Source organism: Alexandromys fortis, unplaced genomic scaffold (genome assembly GCF_014885135.2).
Source record: "Alexandromys fortis isolate MF-2015 unplaced genomic scaffold, M_Fortis_MF-2015_v1.1 scaffold_3, whole genome shotgun sequence".
NCBI lineage: Eukaryota > Metazoa > Chordata > Mammalia > Rodentia > Cricetidae > Alexandromys > Alexandromys fortis.
This window is the reverse complement of record NW_026067909.1, coordinates 28,480,101-28,501,529: the sequence shown is the minus strand read 5'-3', so window position 1 is coordinate 28,501,529 and position 21,429 is coordinate 28,480,101. Positions and strand designations below refer to the sequence as shown.

The following is a 21,429-nucleotide window of genomic DNA, read 5'->3' as shown; positions in this document are numbered from 1 at the left end:
TCCCTCTCCCAGGATAGATGGGACTGGCCTGGACTATGGGAGACAGAGGATGTACTGGGGAGGGGGACTCCATCACAGAAAGTGTCCGTGGGGGAACAGGAGCTGGCAGGGCACCTCTTTGACCTGAGTGCATGCTGGACAGGGATTTTCCATTTACAATCATAAACAGACACCACAGCAGAGATGTGTCACTGGATATCATCCTCAGGAGGAACTGCCTTCGTTAATCGATCAGGAATTGAACTCAGTGACATGTTTGTCCTGTCCCCACAGTGTAATTTGGTTAGTGGGTTTCGCTTGTTTCAGCTGAAATTCGAAGCTTCCATTAGGTGGCTAACGCGGGCCAGGATGGACTTCCTGTGTATTATTTAAAGCTTGCCCCTGTCCCTTGTTCTGACTTCTCTAGCTGAACTGGAGCAGCTGATGACTGATGGTGGAGGTGGGCTGCTGGGAGATGTGGGCTTTGTGACTGGGTCATTCTCTGGTTGAATCTTGAGTTCCCATGCAGATTGTCCCTCCTAGGGCAGCAAGATTGTCATCCATGTGCTTGCATAGGCACCTGTGAGGATTCCTTCTGGGCCACTCACCCTCCACCTGGCTTCACTCCCCCATTCTGCTTCAGGCATCTCCTTTGGGGACCCACTGAACTCAGTGAAATGCTTCATTAAAAACTAGACTCGGGGCGGGGGCTGGGAGCTCTGGTCCCACCCTTGTAGAGGACCTAAGTTCGGTTCCCAGCGCCCACTCTGGGCCTTCACAGCCACTTATAACCCCAGCTCCAGAAGATCTTACCCTCTCCTCTGAGGGCACCCTCCTCACATGTGCAAACTCCCACAGAAACACGTGATGAAGAAGTAATTTTGACTGCTGTTCGGGAGGTCCTGAGTTCAATTCCCAGCAACCACATGATGACACACACCCATCTATAATGAGATCTGGTGCCCAGAACACTATATATATAATAAATAAATTTAAAAAATAATAAAAACACAGCTAACCAGAAACTCTCCTTAAATCTTAAGAATGTTGCCTTTTCTTCTTAAACCTGAGAGACGACAGCATTTAGGAAGTCAGCTTCCTTCCTTTCCCTGCAGTAGTAGAAGGGGAAGGTGTGTCCTCAGCCTGAGGGGAAGAGCAGAAGCCATTAGAGTTTGGCCACACCTATTTTGAATCATGACCTGACTTAGAACCTGGTGATCCTGTGACAAGCCTGTCTAGAAAGCACAGTGCAGTGATTTTGTGTATTTGTCAAGTTGTGCCGCTGTAACCACAGTCTCACGTACAATACTCTCATCCCCACAGCGAACTCCCCATTTACACCCTCCTCTCCCCACGCCCACCCTACCCGGGCAGCCATTCCTGCTGCTTCTTGTAAGTGGAACCACCTGGTCCCCACCTCCTGGTGCCTCTTCCGAGTGCCTTGGCCCTCCGTGGCTGGCCTTGCCTGCCTGAGTTCCAAGGTCCAGCACATGACAAGAACATCCTAGTTCTCTCTTTCTTGAAGCTCCTAGTCACAGAAACACTTTGTGTAGTTGCTGTCCTGCAGCCTGTAAGGATAGGGTCGTGGTCTGTCATTGTGTGTTAGCTGCTCATCTCCCTCAGGGTATGGTCCACTTAGACAATGATGGCCACAGGTCCAGTCCACCTGTGTGACTCTTGTAGGTGCAGCCATGCCCTGAAAGAAATGAGGTCTGTTCTCCTCTCTGCCCTGTGTGGATCATAAGTGAGGGCTGATCTGTCATGCCCGATGACCTTTACCCTGAGGTCTGGTCACTCACCCTCCTTGCCAACTAGCTCTTCTGTCCTGGGTCAGGTCCAGTGATCAGCAGAACTCTGGTTGTTTCCCCTGGTACAGGACTCTCGGGGGCAGGGGGTTGCAGGGTGAGTGTGAGTAGTTGGCAGATTCAGAGTAAGCTGAAACCACTTTCCATTTAAAATTGGATATATTGGCCTTGAAATTCTGGTGTGCAGGCCACTGAAGTTGTATGGGGGCGTGCAGTGGGAAAACTGGGCTAGTAGCAGCCGTGCTTGCCATGGATCATCTCCCTGTTCATCGTTCCTGAGGGTCCACAGAATCTTTACTATCTCTGGATAGGGTAGAACCAGCCGAGTATTGCAGAGGGTCCGAGATCTCCAGGAGATGCTTTATCCAGTGAACAGGGCACGGGCAGTTCCAGTGCTGTCTTCAGTGGAACCTCCACAAGTGAGTTTCACTTGACTCAGGACCTGACTCCTTTACTTTTCCTGACTGCTGATGACTGGTTCTCTCATCAGTCTGAAAACTAGAAGGCAGATTCTTCATACTGAAGCCCACGTGTCTCCTGGCTCAGAAGTGGTGAACCGTCTTCCCTGAGAGATGCTTTGAGATGCTATTTATCTCGAGAGATGGAGATGACATAATCCACAGACTGTGTTCACAAGTACACACAGACACGCTTGTCCTTGGTTGAGGGAAGATGTGAATCTGATGTGTGCACAGCAGAGTTCTGTGTGGTGCTAAGGCCATCACTGTCCCTGGAGAACTGTCCATTGTGGTCCACATGTCTGCCTACAGATCCCTGACTGGAGGGGGTGCAGGGCAGCCCCTCCAGAGGAAACTTCTGGGATTGCTCTGGAAAAGGGTGGCAGAAGGCTTGTGCCCCAGAGCATCGCATCCTGCAGATGAGGGGTCATGGGACCCTCTCCAGCCCTGCTTGAGCGATACCTCTCAGGTGCTGAGACTACTCAAGTTCTGAGTGCTCTCGGGCTTGAGGCCAGGAGAAGAGAGTGGTCAGTGCTGCTCGTGTTCTCCCACAGCAGGCCGGAGACGGGTGGGAAGCTGGCTTTCTTCCATATTCGAATAGAAACAATGAACAGACTCTCACCCTCTGTGAAAACAAAATAGGAAACTCCTTTCGAAAGCATCATGTCCTTAGATCCAAATTTCAAAGTCAAGGCATCAAAATCTCTACGATGGATTAGTTCAGCAGCATTTATAAACAAATATCTTTTGGCAGCTGTTGCTCCTTCCTCAGCATTCAAACAATTCAAAGAGAGCATAATAGTATACAGTATCAAGATTCTCTGTGTATTTTCCATCTTTGTACGCTTTATTTTAACCTCTATTTCGTTTATTTTTACTTTTATATTCTCTGTATCTCTTTGACCTGGAATAACTCTGTAGACCAGGCTCTCCTTGAACTCTCAGAGATCCGCCTGTCTCTGCCTCCCAGGCATTGGGATTAAAGGTGTTTGCTACTACACCTTGAACTCACAGAGATCTGTTTGTCTCTGCCTTCTAGGCACTGGGATTAAAGGCGTGTGCTACCACACCTTGAAGTCACAGAGGTCAATCTCCCTCTGCCTCCCAAGTGTTGGGATTAAAGGCGTGTACTACCACACACAACTTCTCTTTTTCTTACTTTTTTTTTTTTAAGAACTTTTAACTTTTAGCTTGCATATATTTTTAACACACTGTAAATCATTTAAACATTTTCTTTATCTTTGAATCTCTTTACTGTATATCTCTCTTTTTCTGACCACACGAGCCTTTAAATTACTGAGCAATATGAGTAGGATTAAAGCCGTGGCTTTGCCAGCTAGATCCAGTCCATTCCTTAGCTTTCTGGCCTCATGGCTGAGGTACCGGTTGTAGCCTTGTTTACTGCCACAACTCTACAGCATTTCAAGGTCCCTGCCAGCAAGCGAGCTTCAGCAGCCTGTGCTTGCAAACCACACGAACCGCCTGTGTAAAAGAGTCAGAGTTTGCCGTGGCAGGACAGCCCAGAAAGCCAGCATTTTTAAACGGCGCAGCTTTTTTCCTGCTACGGCTGAAAACCGAAAAGCATGTGTTCAGCTTTTTGTCAACACCATTTAAGTGTTTCGTGGCAGGACCTCTTAATGAGCTGCAGGGTTTTGCAGCTGAAGCTGAGTCAGGAAGCCTCTCTTAGATGAGAGCACTTGCTTGCCTCTAGCAAGCGGAGCAGACCCAAGAAATTTCTGCTACCAAGAAAACATGCTTCACTCCATTCTTTCCCAAGCTTTCTCAGGCTTAATTTGTGGATTCAGTTAGCCACATGTCTGGGCGCCAAGCATCCAAACAGCCTAGGCTCCCACAAAGCCAGTACGTTAAACTTGAGTTATTTCTGTGCTTCAGAGTTCTGTGTTTGAGTTGTTTTATAATATTTGTCTTCTATAGTCTGAGTAGAAGTGCGGGCTGTCCTTAGGGACAGTGACAGTAGGCAAGTCTCCGGGCAGGACACCAGTTGCACTTGGGGAAGGCGGTTGGGGTTGACTCAGCTTGGTTCTCACATTTAAGAAGATGCACCCCTCAGGCTAGCTGCAGGCCATTCTGCTCGTGAAGCATGCATCTTCTCAGGCTATAACTCTGGTGCTCCTTTGCTGAGCCCCTGAAGTGCTGACTGGCCTTTCTGGGTTCAGGCACTGCCCCCACAGCCTGCTTCTTTCTCTCCAAGATCTTTGGAGTAGGAGGTCTTAGAACCACCTAGTCCTGATTCTGCAGTGATAGGCTGGAGGGTCTTCTGCTGACTTGTCACCTCTGCTCCCGTGATGCTCAGGACAGAGCCTGGATCTTTGCCTTATCATGAAGTGCTGTCTGTCTAACTGTCCTCGGGGTTATTGATCTGTACTCTTTAGCACTTTATTAATTAGTCATGCGAACAAGGTCCTGTGGCTGGTCTAGACTCTGTCGCTGCTACTAAGTGCCTGTTTGTTCTGGTTGGGCCGAACTCTAAACAGCCTTCTTCCACCCTGAAGGTCTTCTTGCTAATCTGAAACCCTTGCTGTGGTCCACGCCTCCGGTGGTCCACCTGAGTTGGCGTCCGTTGGAGACAAGTGCTGTGGATTTTATTTAAAACCTGAGGCAGTCAAATGATTCCTAGGAGCTGCTCTGGCTCCTGGCTTTAGTCAGGAAGAGCAGGAATTAATATTTAACTGTCTGTGTTAGCACATTGAGAACAGATCCTGACCTTCAGTGTCTCGGCCAGGCCCTCGCTGCCCTGTGGTTAACCCTTCCCAGGTTAGCTCCCAGCTCAGCTCAGAGGTGTCCCCAGCCACTAAGCCTAGTGCGTCTGTCACAGCTGCACTGATGAGCATGAGGATGAGACCTTTCCAGGATCCAAGATGTGAGAAGAGCATCAAGGAGGGGCCTGAAGGAGCCAGGGTACCCCAGGAGCTGCTCTGTGTGGTCACAGCGATTTTCTCCAGGGCTCCTGTTTTATAGACTTGGAGGTGTTTTCACCCCAAACATCTCTCCTCCTGAAGAGTAGAAAGTGTTGTTCCCCTCTAAGTGGATGCCCCTGGAGCTGTGGTGTGACTTCAGCCTTCAGAGTCTCAATGGGGACTCATGGCTAGTCCTGAAGCTTAGTGTGGTGGTTTCTGGGGATGTTACCAAGCACTGAAAAGTGTTGTGCCTTCTTCTCTTACCCCTGTGTTACAACACTCTCCTCAGTGCAGAGACCCGGCCCCTAGGAGTGAGAAGCCCCAGGACAGCTGTCTTCTCCATGAGCAGGGAGTGGGTGGAGCCCTCCCGGCCTTCCTGGCAGAGGTCTTATGTGTGGCTCTTGATGAGTCTTTGGTCCCCATCCCCTATACTCATCAGCGTTCCCACAAAACGAGAGGCTGGAGAGGAGGCACATGAAGTCACCTCTAACTGGGAGGGGCTGCTGGGCTTTTACCTTCTGGGCAGCCATTAGAGGGTTTGGTTTAGTTGGAAGCTCCCTTCGAGGAGCCAGATCCTGAGATCCTGACGAGGGAATGCTCACTCGGCTCATTGTGGGCTGAGACCAGTCACTGCTCTGGGAGTGGCCATGTTGTATCGGACCCCAGGGCTGGGAAGTTGGCTCCTGTAGCAGAGGCTCCCAGGGATGTAGCCACAGTTGGAACTGTTTATTCTGCACAAATAAAGCTGGGCCCTTTTGAGAAAAAAGCACAGGTGGGAGCATGCACAGAGACAAAACGAAACACGACAGCAGAATGTACACATTTGTGCATCTTGCAGCATAGTATGGGACAAATGGGAAGGGCTTCATGGCCTCAGCAAGCAGGTAGCTGATCAGAGGGACTGGTGTTTAAAAAGACTGGAGAGAGAGCAGGAAGGATGTGGCTGGAGCAGAACACAGGAGCCAGGCTGCTAGACAGTACCTTCACTGGCTGTGAACTGAGATTTTCCCCAGCAGCAGAGGCCGCCCAGGAAGGTGATGCAGTGTTCTGTGCCTGGCAGCTGACCACTTACTTGAAAAGCACAATCCCCCAGCCTCATGTGGCTCCTGTTGATGCCCAGTATGAGAGTGCTTTGGGCCTCTCCCTGAGCAGAGAGCCACTCACTGTATCAGTGTCTGCCTTGGGATTTGGATAGAACTAAAATCCCTCACCTATAGGGCTAAGCCAGCCATGTCCAGGCTATGGTAGGGAACCTGGGAGCCGCATGTGGCCTCCGGGACATCAGGATGGTCTCTGTTTTCAGTGTGGCAGCATGGTGGGGAGGGTCTGCACTCCAGGCTCCCTGCCCATGCTGACGTGCTCTTTGCTCCACAGTGTGCAGGAGAAGAGAACTGGGTGGACAGCCGGACCATCTACGTGGGACACAAGGAGCCCCCTCCAGGGGCAGAGGCCTACATTCCACAGAGATACCCCGACAACAGAATCGTCTCCTCCAAGGTAGCCTCACTTTCTGCTCTGAGTTTCTGCCCGAGGGAGGGTGCACAAGGGACAGCACCTCTGAGCAGCACTGGTGCTCCTGTGCAGCTTCCCTAGGCCGTCACTGCTCTCCCGCAGTCACAGTGCTCCTGACTACTGTCCCTGTGCCAGGCAGCACCACCCCACTCCTACAGGGCTGTCAGGGTGCTTTGCTGGGCCTCACCCTCTCCACTCCTCTTTAGTCTCCCCCAGTAGAGCTTCAGACTTGAAGTGTAAGGCATGAGTCCCATCTCAGTGCTGCCCCTTCCCCATACACCACCTGGCTGTGGACGGCCAGCTCAGTGCCACAGAATGGGAGGAGGAGTGCAGCTGGGTCTCCTCACTCAGTGATTTCAGACAAGAGGATGAGAAGCAGACATCCCCCAAAACATGCATTGGTGTAACATGTCTGTACACTGTGTGTGCATTGCACGTGTTGCATGTGCGTACCGTGTTTGGGTGTGTGAGTGTGTGTGGCCAAGGTGCAGATATGCAAGTGACACCCAAATGTTCTGAGATGCAGGTAGGGTCCCAAGAAGGGAGCCGGTGTAATGGGCACCTGGTTGTTGTGGCATGCACCGCTCTCTGAAGGAGCCGCTGGCACCACAGCTGCTCCTGTGCGTGTGCTGTGAGGTCAGCTGAGCTCTCCTTTGAACTCAGAGCCCTGCATTTGTTGAGAAGGTTTTATGACCCTAAAGGTTAGCTTCTCTAGGAATTTTTTAAGTATGGTTATTTATTTTGTAACAGCATCATTAAAGTATTTACAATAGCTTTTGTCCAGAAGCACAACACAGGCAAGTAAAATACACTCCTTAGTAAGACCCACCACACGAGTGTCCCCTGAGGTGACACGGGCTTGATAATGAGGAGACAGCTGACAGAAGCACACCTGCCGTCCCATCTGGGAAGGGGAGCCCTCCGCTAACAGACCCAGTGCCCCCCTACCATGGTGTGTGCATGTAGTGCGTGCGTGCGTGTGTGCGTGCGTGCGTGTGTGTGTGCGCGTGTGTGTGTGTCCGTGTGTATGTGTGTCCGTGTGTGTGTGCGTGCGTGTGTGTGCGTGTGTGTGTCCGTGTGTGTGTGTGTGTGTGTGCGTGCGCGCGCGTGTGCCATCTGCGTGTAGACGGGATGCTTGTGAAGAGCTGAGCACCCTGACTGAGCTCTCTGAGAGCAGTGTTTGGAGAGCGAGGGAGCCCCATCCTCACTCCTTTGCTTTCGGCCGTCTGTGGCCCACGTTCACTCTGAGAGGCTTTATCTTCTGTTCTTGTCCCTGGAGAACAGGAACCACCACAGCCTTCTTGTTTTCTGGAAAGGAAATCCACAGAGAGGTTGTGTGGGAATTGCAGTTCCCAGGGGTGTTCAGGAGCAATTTCTCCTAGAGAGGCTCCTTCATACCAGGAATCTTTTGAGCAGGAACCAGCAGAATTAAGTCAACACTCTTGGCAGAGAGGGGCCAGAGGGAGGACAGGCCAGGAATTGGCAGAACCACTTGAGCCCGTAGAGCTTCCTAGCAGGCTCTCGGCATGAGGAGTGAGCACCTGTGGCGCACACCAGTGCCTCATCTCAGTGACAAGTAGCCAGCGATGTCTCCGAAAAGTACGCACAGCCTGGCCCTTGGACAGGAGGCAGGGCTCTGGGCCTCCCCTGACACTGGGCTTATGCAACCCGAAGTGCAAGTCTGCGAGGCATTGCCGGGAATTTATAATTGTTGCTTAAATAGCAGCTCAGGTGCATGGGAAGTGCTAAGTTGTTCAACAGCGTACAAAGGCTCTGTAGATTATGTCTACAGTAGTGTGTCCGTGCATGCAAGGCTGTTTGTTTCTACCTTGGAAATGTCAGAGAGCCTCAGAGCCTAGCGGCTTGGTTAACAGAGAGCAGTGACAGTGTTTGTTGCAGGAAGGTCTCAACATGCCTACCGTTGCATTAAGCCCCAGCCTGTGCACAGGCAGGGGTGTTGTTACTAGTGTAGTGGTTAGCCAGAGTTTCCATTTCAGCTGTGGGGACTCACTCTCATGGAAAAAGAGAGATGGAAATGACTGCCTTCCTGGCTCCTCCTGGCCTCTGGCCACACATGAGGTCCCCTGCCCTGTGTCTGGGGAGACTGGTCTCAAGGACAGTGCTGCTCATTGCCTTGTGCAGAATGATCCTTGTGCAGAATGATCCTGGGCATGAAATTCGCAGGGATCCTTGCTTTGCCTTCAGGAGGTTGCCAAAGTAAATACTGGCTCCACCGGCACTGCCTGTTGCCCCAGCCCATACCCCGTATGCTCAGGATTATTGTGAAACTGATTACCTCTGCCACTTTGGATATACTGTTTTATTGATGGATGTTTATACAAATGACTTCCATATTTACCATGTCACTTAAACACTGAGCAACCTTCTGAGGCTACAACTTATTATGAAGAAACTAAGGCTTGGGGGCAGGAACATGTCAGTGACCACAGGGAACATAAGTGACCTTCCACCATACTGTTCTCAGAGCATGGACTTCCTTCTGCAGGGCCATTATCCCCCATGGCTCGTGATATACTCACCCATCGTGATAGACCCTCATCTCCCAACACCAGCAGTCCTGCATAGGTAGCATTGAGACTTCCTATGATTGATAGCCCTTTCCTGATCACAACGAACAGTGGTGCGTTGACTCCATACGAGCTGATTACAGGCCAGCATCTGGTTCTGTGCTTTTGTGGGGTAGTCAGGTATAAGCCTGTGGGCTGGTTCCATCTCCAGTGGATAATGGCTGACACTCTGGGACCTTCTTGTTTCCTGGCTGCTGGCAGAGCAGAAAAGTGCCTCGTTCCTCCCGGTGTGTCTCATGACAACGTGTAACAACATGTAGAATAGGTAGGACTTCTGTGAGCCATCTTCCAGGCCAGGGACAGAAAGCTAGAGATTAGTACACCCAGGGGAGCAGGAGGCTGTATGCACATGAAACATGTCAGCAGGGGTACCGCTGCTCAATGACAGAACACAGAGAGGCCAGTGGGTACCCTCAGCTCAGTGTGAACATGGAGAGACCAGTGGGCACCCTCAGCTCAGTGTGAACACGGAGAGGTCAGTGGGCATGTTCTGCTCAGTGTGAACACAGAGAGGTCAGTGGGCATGTTCTGCTCAGTGTGAGCACAAAGAGGCCCGTGAGCGCCCTCTTGTCAATGTGAGAACCAGAGAGACCAGCAGGACGATCTGCTCAGGATGAGGACAGATAAATCAGTGGACCCTGGCCTAAAGTCTCCATGAGTGTGAGGAAGCAGGACTTACTAACTATCTCTTGGAGTTCAACATGCCTCAAGACATCCTCACAGGAGAAAAAGATGCTGTGACCTCCTTTTTCCCAGCCCTCTTATAGCCCCTTTACAGCAGCTGCTTTATTCCTCTCCCTCTTCAGTGATAGCAGACTTTTCCAGGTTGGGCTACTTTCCACTGCTGATCTGAGAGTGGAAATAGAACTCGATACGTGAGTGTGGATGACAGTGAGGCATTGTGCACTGGCCACGATCTCCACAAATACGTAGACAAGCACAGAGCAGCGAGATAAAAGATGTGGCTGACCTGCCACTATCGCATTGCTGGTACCAGCTCTCACAATAAAGTGCTCCAGTTATGGGCTGCACGTGTGCACATACGTGCATGTGCACGTGAAAACCATAGGTCAAAGTTGGATGTCCGCCTCAATGACACTCCACTTTTTTTTTATTTTTTATTTTTTTTGAGACAGTCTCTTCCTTGAACCCGTAGCTTACTAACTGATTAGACTGGCTGGTTCCAGGGTCTCCCTGTCTCCACCTCCTCACTGGGCACTTCTGTGCCTTACTATTTGTTGGGTATTGGGAATCCAAGCTCTGGTCCTCATGGTGCACGGCAGGCAGTTTGTCGACTGACTGGGCCGCCTCTGCAGCCCCTTGTTTCTCTGTTACAGAGGTGTCACACTTTTATGGATATTTAAATTATCTCGTTGATTTCCTGGTGTATGTAGTCAGCAGTAATAACTGATTAACATTTTGTGAACCATGGAATTGCATGGTGGTTCTCAGCCATGGCATGGTCTTCATAGTGGTGGTCCGCAGAGCAGTCCTTGTTCTCTGGCACATGGTAGAATCTCAGGGTACTAGAACAGTAACACTCAGGGACCACGGGTCCAGACATGCACACAGCCCTCTTCATGGAAATGCATTGTGTACACCAGGGTCACCTGCTGTGTCCCACTCACCTCCTCCAGGGACAGCCCACAGAGCCAGTTCAGCCAGCCACACCATGGCACAGTCGTGAAGACTCTTTCATTTAGCAGCTACCGCGAAACCTCCAACCATGACCGTAAAGCCATATGTGCTTCGTGGCTGCTACAGCTCAGGATTCTATGGCCTGCATCATAAATCCCAAGTTCTCCTCTATTATGTAGACACGCCAGAAGCGCATGGTCTCTTCCAGACTTTGATCCTTTTCTTTATTTCCAAATAAATCTTTCTTCATTGACTGATAGGAGAGTATTATCAGTGTGTTTGGAAAGATTCTACCAGAACTTCCAAATAGAAAATATTTATGTATTTACTCATTGTAATACTGGGAGTTGAACCCAACACCATGTACATGCTTGTCAAGTGCTCTGCTACTGAACCGTGTTCCTGGCTCCTCCCACAGTTCTTAAAAAATTCATAAAAATAGAAACATATTAAAGCTCTTCCCCATATACAGCAAGTGGTTGGTCACCCCATACTGAACTGTGTGCCAGCCGTTGCACCTGTCTCTTCCCTTTATCCTCTGAGATCATTTTGAAAAAAAAATCCTGATGCCAAATGATTGTCACCTGAAAATATTTCAATAGCGGAAACATTGGGTTTCCATCTATATGACTTCGTTGTTAAGTAACGTATTATAGAAATTTAGGGGATTTTTTTTTTTTAAACAGGGTCTCTCTATATAGCCCTGGTTGTCGTGGAACTTACTATGTAGACCAAGCTGATCTTGAACTCAAAGAGATCCACCTGCTTCTGCCTCCTAAGTGCTGGATTGTGTGTGTGTGTGTGTGTGTGTGTGTGTGTGTGTGTGTGTGTGTAGAGAAATGTATATGTGTGGGTACAGGTACCTGTGGAGGCCAAAAGGCGGTATCAGATCCCTGGAGCTGGAGTCAGAGGCAGTTGTGAGCTGCTGGTTGTGGGTGCTGGGACTATCCTGATTAACTAATGTGTAAGTGATGAATCTTGGCTTGGAAATAAAGTTGACTTCATAGGATGGGGCCTAAAAATCATTTAGTTTGCCTTTAATCCCAGGCAGGACTCGAGAGGCAGAGGCAGGTGGAGCTCCACAAGGTAGAAGCCAGCTGGTCTACTGAGTGAGTTCCAGACAGCGAAGGCTACACAGAGAAACATTGTCAGAAAAAAACAAAATAATAATAACAAAAATATAAATTCCATTTGGTGGGGGAATTATATAAAAAACACAATATATTTTAAAAAATCCTATGTTCATCCCAGAAATGTGACAGAAGAAGGATACACAGAGACATCGCCAGTACAGAGGGCTTTGTCTTTACTGCTTCCTGAGAAAGCAGTGCTCATGGGCAGGAGAGGGCGTTGTTAAGACGTTCATCCCATTGACATGATCTGCAGAGTCTCCACCAGTGACTCTGAGGGTCTCCTCATACTCCTGAATTCATGCGGAAAGGCAAGTGACCATGGATAGTGACACACAGATCGGGCGTGGTGAGGGCAGCACTGTTCTCAGCACAGACAGAGTGGTCAGTTTGGAGAATACAGAGTGTGGGAACCACCCTCTTCCCTCACCCCACAAACGATGCAGCACCCTGCAGCGTGGACACCCTACCGTGCCATCAGGGAAGCAGTCTCCAGGCAGCTCAGACTCTGTGCCTTCTGCCACATCTCCCCGTTGTACTGGACAACAGAGGAGAGATGAGAAGGCTTAGGAAGTGGCTACTCTGGCAAGGGTTGTGCCAGGTCTCCACTGGGCACTGAGTGTTGAAATGCTCTATACACACACAGTAACCACTGCAAAGTGCTTTGCTTTTGCCTTGACCTGATTGGCCGGGGCATTTGGACGTGATTACTTCAGAGGGTGCCTACCCTCTGTCTCAGCAGCTTGACAGCGTATAGCATTGACAGAATGTCAATAATCTAAATTCTGCTGAGTTTGTATCTAAAACTGAACATTTTCTACTCTGCACCCCCTCCCTGCTCTTATGTATTAGAACACGGCGTAAGCGGCCTACTTTTGCTTTTGTTTTACACAGTACACATTTTGGAACTTCATACCCAAGAACCTCTTTGAACAGTTCAGAAGAATAGCCAACTTTTATTTTCTCATCATCTTCCTGGTGCAGGTAAGGAAGGTCTTGGCTCACTGTCTGAGTAAATGTCATTTGTTTCTCAAGTAAGTGACCTACAATCACTTAAAAATTAGCAAGGATGTGACACCCCTCATCTGCCATTCACCCCTGGGTTCTCTGACTCCAGCCCCAGAGGAGACAGTGCAAGGTCTCCAGCCACACCTGGCATCTCCATTTGCTCATTCTTGGTACTCAGAAAATGCAAAGCAGATGTACATCCAGAGAGACAGAGAGGCGGGGCCCAGCAAGGGTGTAGGCAGGGAGCAGCTGGTGGATTACACTCTATGAACAGCCATGTTTCATTTCTCTAAACTATTCTAAGTATGGCTATAAACAACTGTAAAGTCTCCCCAGCATGGGCTCCATCAGAACTAACTCGTGTGGCACCTGCGGAATGGACTAAATGAACCAGTGTATCCAGAGTGCCCTCGCCACGGGCTGACACGGCTTCCTTAACGACACCCCTTAGTCAAGGAGTCTCCCTCAGCATGATAGTCACTAGGACAGGGCGGTGTCCCTCTTGCCCAGGTTGCAGGGCAAGGAGGGCGCCAGCAAAGTGCTTTAGGTAGGTGGAAGCTGGCGTGGGAGAAGGCGTGTTTTCGAGGTGACTCCCTGGCTCTTGTCCTCACAGTTGATCATCGACACACCCACAAGTCCAGTGACGAGCGGGCTCCCTCTCTTCTTCGTCATCACTGTTACGGCCATCAAGCAGGTAATGTTCGCCTGTGCTTTCTTGTGCTCGAGGTCCTGTGCAGCGTGGCGTGTTTCGTCTTTTCAGTTAGGTTGGGGTTGGGTTTCTGAGGGCTGACTGCAGATGTGCCGTGCCATTTTTTAAAATCAAAAGTCTGTGCCATCAGTTTGACTTAGCGCAAGGATGTCAGCCAGACTCCATCCACCTGCAGTACAGCTGCCTGCTATTTCCTTACCGTGAAGTCTTTTTGCCTCCCCCTCCCCCCCTTCATGCTGTGCTTTGGAGCAGGTTACCAGGCACAGCCTAACAGTTGTGCTTCGTCTCCTCTGTCACCACGTATGTAAATGTTTCAGGAAGGAAGATTTGTCTGATGCCCATTTACTTTTAGCCAGTGGTTTACTCATATCAATATGGATTTATAAGTATTTATTTTAAACTTGGTGCTATAATCCAATAATGCTTCAATGTTTAAATTGTTCTTGCTTTAGCCATTACTGGTTCATTCAGTTAGATTCTGTATTCCTTTCACATGCCTTTCCATTGGGTAATGTATTTATTTGTTTTGTGTGAGTGTGTCAGGGGAATTCCTTTCTCACTTTCCAAGCTAACATTAGCTATAAGACAGCACAGCAAAGATTGAGACATAATTTCAGTGCCTTAAAATTTACCTTAGCGGGCTGGAGAGATGACTCAGAGGTTAAGAGCACTGGCTGCTCTTCCAGAGGTCCTGAGTTCAATTCCCGGCAACCACATGGTGGCTCACAACCATCTGTACTGAGATCTGGCGCCCTCTTCTGGCGTGCGGGCATACATCGAGGCAGAATGTTGTATACATAATAAATAAATCTTTAAAAAAAATTACCTTAGCATTTCCTTAAAAGTTTTTTAGTTATTAATTTAGGTAATGTTTCATGCTAATTTTGAATATGATAAGTATATAAGCTGGATTGTCTATATGTTTATTCTGCGTGTGGGTATTCAATAACAGTTAGTGAAAGACCCTTTTCTGTGTTTTAAGTGTTGTATCTATACTGAATTTGTTCAACTGATATATCTCCATCACGAGACTTTCTTATACACTGACTTCATCACTGTAGGTTTGTAGTAAAGTTTTGAAGTTGAGTGTATAGATGGAACAACTGTTATTTTTTGGCCTTACCCTTTCATTTTTGCATAAATTGTAAAATCAAATTGTCACTTTTTAAAAATGTTTGTTTAATTTTTTTAAAAAACATTTATTTATTATGTATACAATATTCTGTCTGTGTGTATGCCTTCAGGCCAGAAGAGGGCACCAGACCCCATTACAGATGGTTGTGAGCCACCATGTGGTTGCTGGGAATTGAACTCAGGACCTCTGGAAGAGCAGGCAATGCACTTAACCGCTGAGCCATCTCTCCAGCCCAAATCTCAAAAGCAGGAAGTCATGTGCCATGCTGCCAACAAGGGTTCGCCTTCACTCAGAGTGATTTGTTTCAACTAACTCATAGGGAGCGTAAGGCTGTGGAAAGTTGGTTCTGCTTCGAGCTGAAATGAATTAGAATCGGTTGGTCACTACTTTTCTGCTGTTAATGGGAGAGGAAAGTAGGTCTGTACATTGTGAGCCAACCAGAGCAGTCTGGTGTACTGTCCAGCTTCTCAGGCCCTGCTCGGCCTCACCCCAGAATGTGCCTCTGCCGACCCCAGAGGGAGTGCTTTCTCAGTGACTGTATCTGCAAAAGCCTTGGGACACACTTTTCTAACTGGTCTTTTTCAGGTAGCACAATGTTCTCAAGGTTTACCAACACGGTGTCATGTCAGAGTTCCAACCTGTGTCATCAGTGAGAATACTCTGGGGGGGGGTGTGCTTAGGACCCCCCCCATTACCTTATCCCACAGTCTGTGGGCATTTGGTGCTCTAAACATCGCTGAAGCACACTGCTCAGAGCATTTGTGTGGACACTGATTTGCTCTTTGTTCCTGGCTCTTTATATATTTGTTTATTTTGATTTTCCCATTTCCTGCCCCCTTGTGCTTATTTTTAATTAACAAATAATTATGTCTGTGGATGGACATAGATTGATGGATTTAGATCCTTAATTCTGGGGGTATTCTACAAGTAGAATTGCTCTAAGCCTCCGAAGAACTGGCCAGATGTCTCCCGGCAAAACATCTGCCTGTGGTCTGCAGGCTCTGTCACTGATGCTTGATGTATTTGGCCCATCATAGCTCTCTTAGTGTGTGCCTGGCAGTGCCTTACACATGGGTCCCTGTTAGCCAGCAGATGCATTCGGCCCATCATAGCTCTTTTAGTGTGTGCCTGGTGGTGCCTTACACATGGGTCCCTGATAGCCAGCAAATGTATTCGGCCCATTGTAGCTCTCTCCTCTTTCCGTGTATGCCCGTCAGTGTCTTACACACAGGTCCCCGATGCCAACAAGGTTGGGGATCTTTCCATGGACTAACAGTCATTTGTAAATAGCGAGAGGAGTGTCCATTGCCTGCGTTGTGTGCTCTAGACCTTCTGTCAGAGCCTGTGAATTTGCATTTCACTATTTAGCATTCACCTTTTCATTTGAGGCATCTGGATAATTTGCACAATGTCAGCTTCAAAGTAAATTCTTTCCCCGAAAGAACAGCACAGCAGTACGTGCTGCAGGTGTCTGACCTCAAGACTCAGCCTGGAGTCTTCTGACAGGTGTTGACATCTCCACATTGCTCAGTCTGTTTTTTTATATAAGTGAGGACCGCGTGCCCAGGTGTGGCACCACCCAAGTGAGCTGGACCCTTCTATATCAATTGTTGGTCAAGAAAATGCCCAACAATTGCCTATAGGCCAATCTTATGGAAGAATTTTTTCAATAACTCTAGCATATATTAAGTTGAAAAGAAGAGAGAGAGAGAAACAAAACCAGAACAGAGATCTTATCTAAAACAATAATTAAAAAAAAAAAGTACAGTTACTTGCTGTTGTTTTATGTCTTATTGGTCACTTGGTAGCCATCTGGAAATGCAGGTTTGAGAACAGTTTGCCTCTGTTCAGACCTATTAGGTCATGCTTGAAAGTCCGCAGAGCAGGTGGGGTGAACTTGGTTAGCAGACACCATCAGTACCTGGGGACGACTGCCAAGCACTGTGGGGACTTTGTCATTGCAGAATCATGTAGCCTGGCTCAACTTTTGACTGAGACGTTTCCTGTGGAGGAACTTTTCCCAAGGATAGGTCCTGGGTTTCTATGGAAGTCTACATACAAAGATTTTATCTGTTTTAACTGCAGAAACATAGTTGGTGTGATAATGACCAGCCATAAGGACCAGAGATGTGAGGAAACCCCAGGCTAGACCATACTTTGCCATAATTACTTCAAACATATCTTCTCTCCCTGTTTGGCTTTAGGGTTATGAAGACTGGCTTCGCCACAAGGCAGACAATGCCATGAACCAGTGTCCTGTGCACTTCATTCAGCATGGCAAGCTGGTCCGGAAGCAGAGTCGGAAGCTGAGAGTAAGTGGCATGTCCGCATCTGCCTGGTTCACCAGTGTTTCTCAGAGTCATTTTTTTTTTTTTGGATTTTTTGAGACAGGGTTTCTCCGTAGCTTTTTGGTTCCTGTCCTGGAACTAGCTCTTGTAGACCAGGCTGGCCTCGAACTCACAGAGATCCGCCTGCCTCTGCCTCCCGAGTGCTGGGATTAAAGGCATGCGCCACCACCGCCCGGCATTCTCAGAATCATTTTTAAAGTGACTTTTCAAAGCAGGTGTAGCCACACTGCCCTGTCTCATTCCGCTGAATGTTTGAGTGGTTTAAATCGTTGGAGCAGCTTGCTTTCTGCCTGTGCTGGCCACTTGAAAGCCCTTGTGTATGTGCAGACAGAGGATGGCTTTTCACCCTTGTCTCTGGGTCACAGCCCAGCTCTGGCTTCAGCCGTCATCTGAGTGTAAATTTGGACTAATTCTCTTCCTGTCTCTCTTCCTCCTGGTACTCCTCCCATGCCCAAGTCTCCCCCCACTCCACCCCCTCGCTCTTAGGCAGCTCTGCTATCTGTCCTGACCATATCCCGGATAGTAGTCTGCCCCAGCCAGAGAGTTCAGCCCACCCTGGTATAGGATGAACTTTTCCCCAGCCTGACACCAGCCAGCTGTTGAGCTTGAGGTCAGAAGGTGTCTCAGGATGTGGTCACAGCACCCAACCCACAAGGATCAAAGACACGTGTGTGCTTGCTAGCCCCATTCCACTTCCTGATCTATTGATATGTGGCTGTGTACACGTTTATTTTAAACATGTTTGATGCATAAATACCCTTTCATGTACTACTGCTTCCAGGAGAGCCTTCCCTTCTGTTGGATTTTTCTCTGCTTTCATTGTGACAGTTTTTCCTGGTGTTCCCTACAGCTGCTCTGGTCTTCAGTGGCCCACGGGACCCAGAAAGGCTTTGGCTGGACAGAAAGCCTCGGCATGGGTCTTGCCTAGAATCATGTTGTCATCCCATAAGGCACCATGATGGTGTCTTAGCACCCTCTGGATACAATAGGAGAGTGAGTTCCAGTCCAGAGTGAGCTGTCACACAAACGTGGCCTCTCAGTGACCGCTCTCTCTGTATCCCGCAGGTTGGGGACATTGTCATGGTGAAAGAAGATGAGACCTTTCCCTGTGACCTGATCTTTCTCTCCAGCAACCGGGCAGATGGGACCTGCCATGTCACCACCGCCAGCCTAGATGGAGAGTCGAGCCATAAAGTAACGTTCCCGGGTTTGGGTGCAACTCGGGGTCTTAGCAGACTGGGCTTTGGCCACAGATGTGACATCCTGGGTGCAGACTAAGCATATCTATGGTTATGGAGTTCTCTGTGGGGGTGGGGTGGGAGATTCCCAAATTCTCAACACATCGCGAGTGCTTGAATGACTTAAATGGTGATGTATGGTCACCTGTCCACTTGCTCTCAGTCACACCACCACTCCAGTACTTATCACTAGAAATACAGCAGAAATGCAGGGGTGCCTTCCCTGGAAGCCGCTGGCACACCTCTTTCCTCTCCTCTCCCCCTCCCTTCCCTCTTCTTCCTTCCCCACAGGTGCTAGCTAGACCATGTGGCCCTGAACAGCAACACAGTGTTCGCTGGTATCTTCTTAGAAATGCAGTTCTTAGGCCTCCTGCTCAGACCCACTACGCTGGGTTCTGAAGGGTGGCCTGACACCAGTGACCTAGCAACCTCCTGGGGATGTTGGCGCATACTTAGTTCAGATTTGAGGGACCTTCTGGTCCAAATAGCTGAACAGCTGCATGGGAACAATGATAGGAGGACAATTGGTAGCAGAACTTGGAAAATGAAACCAATGGCTGCTCTTGGTACCTCCTAGAAACAATAGCACTTGGCCTAAAAGAGGAGGGGCATGTCAGCGATTGATAGCTCTTACCAGGGCAGGCACATCAAGTATCAGGTGTAAAGGAGTCCCAGGCTTGCCCTTGGTCCTGCTGCTTTAAGATGAGGATTCTGGGGAAGCATGAGGAGTTCCTCACCAGGTCAAGCCGTAGCAGAGGCTCATCTTTCTGTAGCCCTCACCTAGGCTCACAGTAGAGCTTACAGTGCACATGAAGACGAGAGTCTGGGATGGGCGCCAGAGGCCAGGTGGAATGAGGTTGGGGTAGCTCATGGTTCCTCTCCACCCGCAGACTCACTACGCAGTGCAAGACACCAAGGGCTTCCACACAGAGGAAGATGTGGACGGATTGCACGCCACCATCGAGTGTGAACAGCCACAGCCCGACCTCTACAAGTAAGCGGAGCACACTGACCCGCAGGAGTGGGTGCGCAGCTGAAGATGTTGTAGTAGCTGCACAGAAGGAAGCCTGCGCTCTTTACCTTCCAGTTAGGAAATGTCCTCTAGGCCGTGGGTGGAGCAGCAGAGAAGGGAGATAAGAAAGGAGGAAGAGCTGCGTGGCTGTGGTGCAGACTGGGGGCCCCACTGCTCCTGTGAGTAACAAAGTGAGCTTTTCTGTTGCCAGGTTTGTGGGGCGCATCAATGTTTACAACGACCTGAACGACCCTGTGGTGAGGTGAGTTTCTGGGAGTCCAGGCCTCATTCCTCTTGCTGTTATGTTAGTTAGGTGTTCATTCTTTGATGAGTTCTTCCACGTCGCCTGTTCAGAAGGCAGGGCCCTGTGTCATCAGCAAATCCCCTCTCCCATGTTGACTGGGGTTCTGTCTGCGTAGTTCTGTCTGCGCCTGTCGATGCAGTGAAGCCCGTGGATGGTTGTTTTTTTATTTAAATTTTTTATTTAAAAGGGTTTTTTTTTTTCATTTTACATACCAGTCACAGTTCCCCACACAGTAACATCACTGGAGTCTCCGTAGCTGGCCCGTCCCTCGTGGGACGCCGTGAGCAGGTGCTTTAAGGAACGGCCTGTGGCGCTTCTTAGCATGTGTTTTTGTGGTTATTTTTTCTTTGTGTTACTTATTTTTGCTACTAGCTAGAAAGGCCTTGAGCACTGGATCCTCCTGCCTCAGCCCCCTGAATAGCTGGATCACAGTCTGGTGCCACCATTCAGGCTCTTGTCCTGGCTTTGTGGGCACCATCTATCAGCAGGTTAGTAGGGCATTTACTCGGAGTAGGGTGGGAGCATAACTTTAGTTTTCAAAGAGGAGTTTTTTACTGCTTTGGAAACTAGACAGTGTGGAGAGCTGATTTTGTTTAGGATGAAAGAGCAGATAAGGTTCTCCTGACCATCAGCAAAACTGAGGGGGCTATGGACCCTGAGCTTCACACTGAGCTGAAGCTGTGGCCCAAGCTGGGGACCGTGGTCCTCATGCACTTTGTGTTTTAATACTAGCTTTAGCTCAGCCTTTCGACATCAGGCCTGTTTGTTTGTTATTTGGATTTTTAAGGTATTTATAAATATTGGAAATAATATAAACAGGAAGAAAATGTTTGCTTTTGTTGATCCCCCATTCAAATTCCTAGTCCATTTGATTATATTTCTTCTTCAGTCTGTCCACACTAGAAGCAAAGTATTTTGTCAAGTACATTATATTTAGAGCTGTCTGAGACCATTTAAGGTGAGGCCATTGTTTTAATTAACATTTATAACATGAACTGTAAGCAAGTTACTAACAGAAGCCGACAGCCCCCAGCAGCCGGGGAGCTGTTGTCAATGACTGTCAGACTAAAGGACCTGCCTGCTGCCTGCCAACCACCTCAGGGAGGAGCCCGAGTAGCTTACAGCCCCTTCCTCCCTGGCGTCCTCAGGCACATCCTGAACCACGTTGGCCAAACACACTGGCCCCACCAAGGGTGTGATATTCTGTGTGTTCATTTCTGCCCTAAAGAACAGATAGAGCTCTTCTCTGACACACTGGGATGCTCTTCTCTCTGTTCCCCAGGGGTCACTAGGATGTGCTGCTCTCTGATAAACAGGGGGGGTCACTAGGATGCAGCAGTAGGATTCACACATTTAGTTCAGCTGCTTTGAATTCCCCTCGCTGCTTAGAAGAAAGGCTCACACTACTATCTGTGGGTAATTTAAGTGTCTGAACTTCCACCACAGAGGCCCCAGAGGCCCAGCCTCCGTTCATACTTGAAAATGTGCTTACACTAAGGAGGAGTCTCCTAGTCCTAAGGATGGGAGAGAACCAGCTGAAGGAGGAGTGAAACTCCAGGTTTTAGCCTTTTCAGAACATCTGGAGGTCCCGCAGCCCAGCCACCCTCACACTAGAGGTGTGTTGGGAGAGGGCTGCTGGCCCTGCCC

General features: G+C 49.0%; 1 protein-coding gene across 9 annotated transcripts in view; it reads left to right on the top strand.

Moving 5' to 3' along the window:
* Atp11a (ATPase phospholipid transporting 11A) overlaps positions 1-21,429 on the top strand; it is a 107,721-nt gene that overhangs the window by 44,881 nt on the left and 41,411 nt on the right. For all 9 annotated transcript variants that reach the window (XR_007590863.1, XR_007590864.1, XM_050137464.1 and 6 more), the window contains exons 2-8: positions 6,535-6,657; positions 12,923-13,012; positions 13,650-13,730; positions 17,085-17,192; positions 18,294-18,422; positions 19,357-19,460; positions 19,690-19,740. Coding sequence is in view for 7 of the 9 variants with exons in the window: in XM_050137464.1 (XP_049993421.1) it covers positions 6,535-6,657; positions 12,923-13,012; positions 13,650-13,730; positions 17,085-17,192; positions 18,294-18,422; positions 19,357-19,460; positions 19,690-19,740 (686 nt within the window). In the remaining 2 variants the exon portion in view is untranslated. The remainder of the gene's footprint in view (positions 1-6,534; positions 6,658-12,922; positions 13,013-13,649; positions 13,731-17,084; positions 17,193-18,293; positions 18,423-19,356; positions 19,461-19,689; positions 19,741-21,429) is intronic.